At 38.4% G+C, this 11,031-nt stretch overlaps 1 protein-coding gene across 1 annotated transcript in view; it reads right to left on the reverse strand.

Moving 5' to 3' along the window:
• LOC107601825 (phenazine biosynthesis-like domain-containing protein) overlaps window positions 1-11,031 on the reverse strand; it is a 37,440-nt gene that overhangs the window by 15,400 nt on the left and 11,009 nt on the right. The window contains exons 5-9 of the mRNA XM_016294134.1: window positions 10,612-10,641; window positions 10,439-10,527; window positions 9,975-10,150; window positions 7,643-7,705; window positions 7,414-7,485 (exon numbers count right to left, since the gene is read on the reverse strand). Of these exons, the coding sequence (XP_016149620.1) occupies window positions 7,414-7,485; window positions 7,643-7,705; window positions 9,975-10,150; window positions 10,439-10,527; window positions 10,612-10,641 (430 nt within the window). The remainder of the gene's footprint in view (window positions 1-7,413; window positions 7,486-7,642; window positions 7,706-9,974; window positions 10,151-10,438; window positions 10,528-10,611; window positions 10,642-11,031) is intronic.

Below are 11,031 nucleotides of genomic sequence, written 5' to 3' on the forward strand. Positions count from 1 at the left end.
ATATATTATTTCATTTCCATTTAGTTTGTTGAAGTATTAAAATAACTCAAATTAAATAAAACTAAAAACTTAATAAAATACCTATTCACACATAATTTAACAAATTAAAATAAATAACTAATACAAATCAAACTGACAGTAGTTTCAGTAATCCTAAAAAATAACACTGCCAAACACAACTACTTGACTAATTCCAGTACAAAACCTATAGGATGTTGCGCATGCGCGACTGAACGAATCGCTCCCCGATACGACTCGTTCTTCCCGAGTCACATTAAAGAATCGTTCAAAACGAACGAATCGTTCAAGAACGACCCAACACTACTTTACACTCTTCGGTCTTCACACGAGGAGGCCTTCACACGACCGCTGCCGCGTTAAACTAAGCTTTTTTTATACCCGTCTAACAATATACAAAATTAATTCAGCTGGACACACTTTCCTTATTTTCTCCGCAACAAATGGCCAAATGACACTGACAAGATACGCGATACAGAACGAGACCAAACGCGATATCAGCATGTCTCCACACAGTAAACAAAACAAGAGTTTCCTAGCAACGACAACTGCACTAAACACCAATGAGACAAGTAAATACACTTATGAGCTGCTTTTAACTTCCGCTGATAAAGACTGCTTCTCTCAAAGACTATTTCTTTACACTGTTTTCTGCTAGCGCTTGAACACACTTTCCTTATTTTCTCCGCAACAAATGGCCAAGCAAGTGCAGACACTGACAAGATACGCAATATAGAACGAGACCAAACGCGATATCAGCACGTCTCCACACAGTATACAAAACATATATATATATATAGTTCAGTCATGAAACTCTAGATGGCACAGACTGACGGGTTGTTAATGTAACTGATGATATTCAGAGAATTAAACATCTTGACACAAGCTGATTGGTTCATGCTGCATATGCAGCCAACGAGCTTACTGCCTTGCATTTATATGGCTGGCTAGCATTCACTTGAGATTCTTGCAGCGATTTCAGAGTTTCTCTGAAACCCTCCACCTTCCCCAGCTCCACCTGTGTAGATCTGCAGCAGTGTAGCAGTGTAGCAGATCTATTCCGCCAAGACCAAATACATTAATGGATATGGATATATATACATGGATATTGTCATATCCATCACCATGCTAAAATCTTCAGAGAGTTGTTATGATTGTTTTATATATATAACTACGAACTTTGTTACAGTATAAGAGTATAATAATGATTCTAACATAACACTAAGCCAAACACTAAAAAAAACAACTACATATGTGTGTATGTACAACCACACATACATATATACTGTATATATGTACATACACATTTATAAATTCAATTTATATATTATTTCATTTCCATTTAGTTTTTTGAAGTATTAAAATAACTCAAATAAAAATAAAACTTAATAAAAGACCTATACAGACATAATAAATTCAGACATAATTTTACTAAAATTAAAATAAATAACAAATACAAATCAAACGACAAGCAGTGTAGCAGTGTAGCAGATCTATTCCGCCAAGACCAAATACATTAATGGATATGGATATATATACATGGATATTGTCATATCCATCACCATGCTAAAATCTTCAGAGAGTTGTTATGATTGAATTACATTCTTGCAGTCAAACCAAAATGTATTCAGACGTCTTCAACATTTCTCACACTATCACAGTTCAGAAAATGGTACTAAAACATGACAAGAACTCAGAGTTAAACGGTGTCAGAACAACTTCATCTTGATAATGTCAGATAACTTTGATAGAAAGGACTGTAATGAACAGCTACACTAAACCAGTTGCAGTATTGTTGTTTGTTGCATTTTTACTTATTGGTATTTTCTTGTAAATATATGATCTCTCACTTCAGTGTCTCCTTATGACTGTAAAATAGACAATTTTATTAATATTCTGCAATAAAATGTATAAAACATCCATTTAGATCTGCAAACTTTTAAAACCAAATATTTTTTATTGCATCTTGGCATGCAAGTAACCACATTTGTCCATTCAGTGAACGAAACATCAGTTTGCAGATCTTCTGGCCCTCTTCGTTTAGGAGTCACACTTGCTTCCTTCGTGATCAAAAGTGACCAAAGCCTTGAAATGTAATATATTTTTGTTCAATCATATTTTTTTATTATTATTTATGATTTTGAGGGAATTTTAGGATACTATGCAATGTTTATACAATTGAATGAGCTATTTTCTCCACTAGAATTAATATATATTTTTTAATTTACTTATTTATTTACTATTTTTTAATAAATGCAATATTTCACATTAAAATATAGTGAAGGCATTTAAAATCCATTTTTTGAAGTGAGAATTGGGCCATCTGGAGGCATTAAAAAATAAAAACTTGTGTAATGTTGCGTAACCTCTTGTATTAGCAACCTATACCGAGGCTTTTGGATTCCTGTTGTTTTTTTAGACAATTTCTTCATTTTTTTTAGGTTATCCGAATCATGTCCATGATTTTTTTGTGTGTTCATATCGGGTGTGCCTCAACGTCCTGAAAAGTGAAGCTGCAGGCTCTTTGATCGCCCCCTGGTGGCTGGCTGCAGTACAGATCATAAACCCCGCCCTCTCCATGTAAACGAAATGGACTTGAGTCAAAATAAAAAAATAAATTACACTTCCAATACATAAAAACTTGTGTAATGTTGCGTAACCTCTTGTATTAGAAACCTATACCGAGGCTTTTGGATTCCTGTTGTTTTTTTAGACAATTTCTTCATTTTTTTTAGGTTATCCGAATCATGTCCATGATTTTTTTGTGTGTTCATATCGGGTGTGCCTCAACGTCCTGAAAAGTGAAGCTGCAGGCTCTTTGATCGCCCCCTGGTGGCTGGCTGCAGTACAGATCATAAACCCCGCCCTCTCCATGTAAACGAAATGGACTTGAGTCAAAATAAAAAAATAAATTACACTTCCAATACAATTTTCCGAAAGATGGTTTTGGTAATTTAAGATAGTTGTTATCACGCTGATATATGTTCAATTGTTAGTTTTTGTGATCAGTTTGATTTTAGCTAGTAATTTGATGCTATAAAAACAGGCCTGCGGGAGTTTGGGCGAGAGTTTGATACCGCGGCTCCACCCAGGGATGGATTACTGACCGGGCCAATGGGGCCAGTGCCCAGGGGCCCTTGACTACCAAGAGCCCGGGGGGGGCCCTCGGCTTTAATGTTGCACGATCCAGTTTGGTACGAAAAACCAATTAAGAATGAAAACATATGTTTATTTATGCTTGAATATACAGTGGTGTGAAAAGGTTTTTGCCCCCTTCCTGTTTTTTTATTTTTTTGCATATTTGTCACACTTAAAAGATTCAGATCATCAAACAAATTTTAATATTACACAAAGATAATGCAAGTAAATGCAAAATGTATTTACTTGCATTATCTTTGTGTAATATTAAAATTTGTTTGATGATCTGAATCTTTTAAGTGTGACAAACATGCAAAAAATTTAAAAAACAGGAAGGGGGCAAAAACCTTTTCACACCACTGTATGTGTCCCTTAGCCTATACAATGCCTCTTGAACAAGGCTTTTGGTCTGTGAGGGCTCTCAGGCACTCCTGTTACTATTGGGCCCTGTAAATATGAAGGCTTCCAAATCTTTTATAGAACCAGGGCTGTAGCTGGGGTATCCGGGGCCCAATGCAGGTTGTTGCTGTGGGCCCCCTTGAAAACGTGTTCCGGAAGGAGGGACCCTTCAAGCCCGGGGCCCTTAGAAATGTCACCACCTTTTGCCCCGCTAGCGACGGCCCTGTGTAGAATCATTGTCTGTCCCAAACGGTTTCAAATTATATTTATTTGAACCACTCTTTGAGTTTCTTTCTTTGTGTAAAGGGTATAGGAATAAGTACTATTTGTCAGAATCAGAAAGAGATTTATTGCCATTGCACACACAAGGAATTTGTTTTGGTGACAGAAAAAGCTTATAGTGCAGACTCTGAGACAACAACAGTACACATAGTGAAATTAAAAATACAGATATGTGAATAAGGGGGGCATAGACAGGGGCGTGTCTACGTGGTGGCCAGGGGTGGCACCGGCCCCCCCTGAAATTTGGCTGGCCCCCCCTACCAGATGTCTTGCGATAGGCTTGTTTTTAGTAAATTTCTAACTGCATCTGGCAGTGGCGGATCCTGGCATGTGTAGGCACGTGATCCATGTGCGCGAGGACGAATCTCTCCACTCCCAAGCGGATTTCCTTCACTCATACAAAACTGGATGTGTGCTTTTAAATATTGTTCTTTTATGAATTGGCTCTGCTCTGTCACTGTCACTCTTTGTTTAGTGAGTGTACACGATGTATTATAACATACAAACACAACCTGCCACAACCTGTTAAAAAAACACTTTATTTTCAACATACTGTACATTATTGTTTCTCCTCTATGCCCCGCCTTTTTGAAACGCTTCGATTTTTACAAAGCTCATCGGTCTGAAAAAGCGAGATGTGCTGTGATTGGCCAGCTATCCAATGCGTTGTGATTGGCCGAATACCTCAAGCGTGAGACGGAAATGTTACGCCCCTCACCATACTGTTGATGCTGTGTCCGGCCGGAGCGACGAGACAAAAACATTAAAACCCATTACAAACGAGGCATTTGTTGCTACCAGTGGGGACATAATGACTGATTATAATGACTTATACTGTCTTTTTACGCGTTGCATTGCATTAAGCCGCGTAAACATAAAACTCTGTCTGCATTTGTGATCGGAGAAATGACAAACAACGTCATATGACCCCTTTAAAACTTGACCTAAAACGCGTTTTACCCCCATTCCACTCCTCGTGTCTCGCGTTTTTCAAAGTAAAAACGTTCTGTGTGAATGTGTCATCAAGCATTTCCTGATTAATTTAGTTAATTGCAACATTTAGTCCGTTTTTTTTTTTTTTTACTATGATCAAACAATAATGTAGACTGTTATTGTCAAATGAGTCCTTAAAAATGAATTAGTTAGTTCTGGGCAAAAATGTAAATTTTTTTGTCGTTCCAAACCCGTAAGACCTTCGTTCATCTTCGGAACACAAATTAAGATATTTTTGATGGAATCTGAGAGCTGTCTGACCCTGCTAGACAGCAATACAACTGAAATGTTCCCAAGTCCAGAAACGTAGCAAGGAGATCTGTAAAATAATCCATGTGACATCTGTGGTTCATCCGCAATTATGCGAAGCTACGAGAATACTTTTTGTGCGCAAAAGAAAAAAAAAAGACTTTATTCAACGATTCGTCTCCTCCGCATCACCCTGGTGCCATTTTGGAGAATATCCGCTGGACGTAAACAACGTATGCTGTTCTGTGTCAGCTGCGTCACACGGATACGCTGTTTCCGTTCAGATCAAATCACAACAACGTAGGAAACCGATCCGGCTACCGAAAAGCTACCTTTTTATTCTTCCTGTTTAACATTTATTAGACTCCAGGTTGAAATAAAAGGATGCTTAATGTTATGGGGGGAAAAAATAGAAATCAGAGCTTATTCTGGATTTTTACAGAATTCTGTTTCACTTTTTTCCATCTGCAAAACAAAATGAATAGCCTAAAAACAATTAACTTGCAATGTTAACTTACAGCCTATTACAAAAGAAACACTAAAAATAAGATGTGTTTGACAAAATCAGAAAAATAAGGATGAATGATGTTTGACAGCCTAGGGAATGCATCTCCAGAGTATAGACATTCGCCGGCGCCACCAGTTGCAAATATTAAACATGTTTAATAAAATCTTTGTGAGGAGGACAGCTGGTTTTTAAATTATATGACTAGAATCTTAAACCGATCCGGCTACCGAAAAGCTACCTTTTTATTCTTCCTGTTTAACATTTATTAGACTCCAGGTTGAAATAAAAGGATGCTTAATGTTATGGGGGGAAAAAATAGAAATCAGAGCTTATTCTGGATTTTTACAGAATTCTGTTTCACTTTTTTCCATCTGCAAAACAAAATGAATAGCCTAAAAACAATTAACTTGCAATGTTAACTTACAGCCTATTACAAAAGAAACACTAAAAATAAGATGTGTTTGACAAAATCAGAAAAATAAGGATGAATGATGTTTGACAGCCTAGGGAATGCATCTCCAGAGTATAGACATTCGCCGGCGCCACCAGTTGCAAATATTAAACATGTTTAATAAAATCTTTGTGAGGAGGACAGCTGGTTTTTAAATTATATGACTAGAATCTTCAGACAGACTGTAAACAACACCAATTATTAATCTGAATTTACAATCAACTTTTCCAAACGTGTACATTGCGTTAAGTGTTTTTCTAACACTGCCAGTTACGAATTGCGAGGGAGAGCGCTCATTTTCTAAAATGTCTCGAGTTAAAAACGAACTGAGAACGAGAATGTGCCAAGAACGTCTCAACTCTCTGTCGCTCATGGCCATTGAGTCTGAACTCTTAAAAGAGCTCAGTTTCGATAAAGTGGTGGATGACTTTGCGAGGAGGAAGACAAGAAAGAAACTCCTGTAAGAAATTGTTTCTGTAACCATGCTGGTTTGTATAATTGTCAGGACCTGCAAAAAATGTTTCTTATATGTAATGATCTGATGTTTAAACTTTACATGTGATGTTTGTCACAGAGTTGTTTAGTGACAAATAATTTTTTGATTCATGATGCATTAAGTATGTGTATATTTGACAGTTAATTCATTAAAGACGTGTTTCATACGCCTCAATTTGCCGTATTGTTGATTATTCATTGTAGCTATTAGACTTTAGAAAAAATATCAGAAAAGTGTATTAGTCCAATATTGATTCTGTAAACCCTGTACAATGTGCTATTATAGCGCAGGGTAGCGTAGGCATTTGACGTGGAGTAACGGTTTGAATATTCATGATCGTAACTTCCACTTTCTGTTACTGTGAATGCACAGCTAAGGGAAAGAACGGGGAAAAAATGGTATGGTGGGGTGGGGGGCCTTGGAGATAATTGGCCCCGGGGCCTCTGAAAGTCATAATCCGTCCCTGGCTCCACCTCACGACACTACTGCGCAGACTCTGGCTCCAAACAAATCTCTACTGCGCAGACTCTGGCTCCAAATGACGTCATTTACTCAAGATGGCAGCGGCCATACAGAGATGCTTTGGCTTCACTTTTATATAGTGGAAGGAATAGGAGATGCGTCGTCCATCTTTTTTTTACAGTCTATGGTTCATATTGCTAATGTGACAAAAGTCACCAAGTGTTATCTCATTCTGATGAAGCTAAGATCTTTAAAATTTCAAAATAAAAAAATTTTCCCGCAAAAATGACAGAAGAGGGCCGGAGGGTTAATAAAGAAAATTGACTTATTTCCATTAAGCTATTAACACATTCAGTGAGAAGGTTTTGCAGGTTGTCTAGAGTTTAAGAGTTCCCTGGAGAATGATCTGTCCCTGACCAATGATGTTGAGTCGACCATCATCCCTGATCTCCAGCCCCAACTCTCCCCCACGACTGGAGCACTGGTATGCTGGGAAAACAAATAGGAGAGAATAGAACTTTATTGTGCATTTTATTTTAAATTTTTTAAGTTTTTTGAGAAAACTATTTAATTAAATCATTCATGTGAACTAATGGGTCCTTTGATTCTTTAGTGAAGGGGGAAAAAAGAAAGAAAAGGCCTTTACCCAACATTTTCTTTTTGTTCAGCTTTTCAGACCAGTAGGCAGCAAGAACTGTATGCGCAGACCCTTTGAGAAATAAGTATTAGTCTTTTAAAGCAAGAAACAAAGTCATATAGTGGATTTTACCAATACCGATAGCTAGGCTGGACCACACGGGCCGATACCGATTAATCAACCGATAGTTCTTTAAAAATGGATACTGAATGAAAACTAAAACAGTGCTGCACTATAAAAAAAAAAACAGTACTGAGCCATACTAGATGATGTTGAAATTAACATACTCTAACTAGATGGCCATCTTTTAAAGGGATCATATGATGCGATTTCAATTTTTCCTTTCTCTTTGGAGTGTTACAAGCTCTTGGTGCATAAAGAAGATCTGTCAAGTTGCAAAGACTAAAGTCTCAAATCCAAAGAGATATTCTTTATAAAAGTTACGAGTCAGCCACGCCTACCTAAACGGCTCGTTCTACCATGCCCCCCCATATCTACGTCACTATGTGGGAAGATTTGCATAACACCGCCCAAATGTTCACGCAAAGAAAGAAGGCGTAACTTTTATTCTTGCTGTAGTATTGTTGTTGCTGCCGCCACCATGTCGTGAAGGTGCTGTGTTTCGTTGTGAAAGCGAAACTACTTTGTTTGGCCTTCCAAGAGGACGATATCTGCTTCGTCATGCCTGGAGTTGATCCGTGCTGGTCGCTGAGGAAATACATCAACTTCGCGCTGTCGATCGCCGAATCAGCTTTCACCGTGGACGAAGCAAAGTCCAGCCCGGGGTCGTCACATGTGGTTGCCGCAAGCCCACCGGACGCTCCTTCGTTGAATTCGCCGGCCGTGCCGTTCTCAAGCCCGCCACCTCTGCTCACTCAAGCCGGCCTATGCATACTCTAGACCACGGCTCACTCTAGGCCTCCGGCCTCCTCTCACTCAAGGCGACGGTGTGAGACACCGTTTCATTGTGAAAGAGAAACTACTTTGTTTGGCCTTCCAAAAGAGGACATGACTAGAAATCAGTGGTTAAATTGTATTTACAACACTGTTCCAGAACAGTTTAACCCAAATATTCAGATGTGTCCAGCGGATTTTATGGAGGACTGTTTCCTGATCCTGGAAGAGTAGACTACAATGCCGGCTGTTCTGACTCACAGTCTGTAAGTATGGTTTTTATATTTAAAGAATTTGCCACTGACGATTCAAACTCGAGTTTTGAGCAGTGTAGAGTAATGTTTGTAGTTTGTCATTTCTCCGATCACAAATGCAGACATGGTTTTATGTTTACGCGGCGTGATGCAACGCAACGCGTAAAAAGATTTGTCCCCACTGGATGCAACAAATGCCTCGTTTATAGTGGGTTTTAATGTTTTTGTCTCGTCGCTCCGGCCAGGACACGGCATCACAATACGGTGAGGGGCGTAACATTTCCGTCACACGCTTGAGGCATTCGGCCAATCACAATGCGCTGGATAGCTGGCCAATCAGAGCACACCTCGCTTTTCAGACAGATGAGCTTTGTAAAAATCAGAACGTTTCAGAAAGGCGGGGCATAGAGGAGAAACAATAATGTACAGTATGTGGAAAATAATGTGTTTTTTGAACCTTAAACCGCATAAACATATCATTACACCAAATACACAAAATAATGTTCTTTTTAGCAGCATCATATGACCCCTTTAATATCTACACACAAAGGCCATAGCATTGAAATTACATGCATATGGATATTGTATGTATACTCTCACACTTTAACTGCTTCTATTCTAGAACACTTGATGATTATCTAATCAAAATAGCAAAATATGGCAGTCACTCGGGGCAAAAGCGTAGCACCACGTCTAGGAGAACTCTCACTCGCAGGTATTCCGTCAGGTCACACCGGACGCGTCACGTTCAGTCATGATTGACATTAAAGGCTGCTTAAGAATAGCGTGCACATCAAATTATCTAGATTCATTGAACCTGGATCAAATTAGTAAGATTGCATGAACTTAAATAGTTGTTCATGGAACCGCTTTAGCCCCGACTGATAAAAAAAAAAAAAAACCTATAGGAAAAACTATCGGCATGGATTTTTGCAAATAGCTGATTGTTCCAGCCAGGGCCGTCCTTAGCTGATGTGTGGCCGGTGCGAGGTAGGGAGCGGCCTTGCTTCCAGCAAACAACTATCGGTGCCAATTGACAAAACCGATACATCGGTTGACCTCTAAAATTGCACTTTCATTTATAACCTATTTGAATTCATGGCTTTACTTTCACATGCGGAAGCTTCTACAGATTTCTCCACATGTATTGTAGGCTGCTGCATTTTGAGAATGATGTGATTATTTCAGCTTACCACAGACTGGATCTTCAAGGACCCCTAACCAAGGAGAAAAGTAACGGGAATAGAAGTCATATCCAGGTTGTGCAGTCGGAGCTCCCTTCATTGTAACAATGACACCTTTAATTTTCCCAGTAGATTCATTTTTCAGCAGGGATTCTGCTTCAGGCTTCAAAGATGTAAGTTCAGATCTGCCAACAACAAACAGTCAACAACCTTGCATGATGATTTGGATACAAAAATAAACTGCCTTTTTGGACAATATTACCAACATACTATTAATTCTTGCATGATTAGATGTTGCTTTAAAAATGTACTTGACATAAAATTTGCAATAAATTCTCTCTTTTTGCTTTGAGCGAATTGTCTTCTGTTTCTCTCTTGACATTATTTATCTAATTTAATATCCACAAATACAAATCCATCCTCAATATAATGTTCTTCCTTGTTATATTCAGCCTCTGGATGTCCAGCAGTACCTGTCGCATGTGTCAGCAAGACGAATCATCAGGTTCCTTGTGGTTGGATTGTAGCACACATCCTGAATGGGTACATCTCCTACTACAGCCTGAAAATGCATATAAAAGCTTGTTTTTACTAATGCCATTTTAAAAACCTAACATAAGGTTAAATTACTCACTGGCTAACTTACTTTCAAAAGATTCTTGATTTCATGTTGATCCTGCAAATAAAGCATACAAAACTCACATACAAAACTACGTTATTAATCATGAGAGACTATAGTATGTGATGATATTAGACTCAAAATGATTAATAGATGCACGCACAATTATCCATGTACTGCATACATTTTATACATGTATCTTACAAGTTAAGTTAGAACAAGTTCAATGAAACATCTTTATTATATTTCTACGGGTAGAGGAGAATAGCCAAACCAAAAAGAAACAAAGAAAACACTAGGTAACTTTATAAAACCTTACTCAATGGAATGCACACATGTGACTGGGGCTAGTGCCATCTAGTGGTCGCTGATTTTCTGAGGCTCAGCTGCGTGTGGATCGCGAGCTGTGTGTGTGTGTGTGTGTGTGTGTGTGTGTGTGTGAGTGAG

Source organism: Sinocyclocheilus grahami, unplaced genomic scaffold, assembly GCF_001515645.1.
Source record: "Sinocyclocheilus grahami isolate Dianchi unplaced genomic scaffold, SAMN03320097.WGS_v1.1 scaffold313.1, whole genome shotgun sequence".
Taxonomy (NCBI): domain Eukaryota; kingdom Metazoa; phylum Chordata; class Actinopteri; order Cypriniformes; family Cyprinidae; genus Sinocyclocheilus; species Sinocyclocheilus grahami.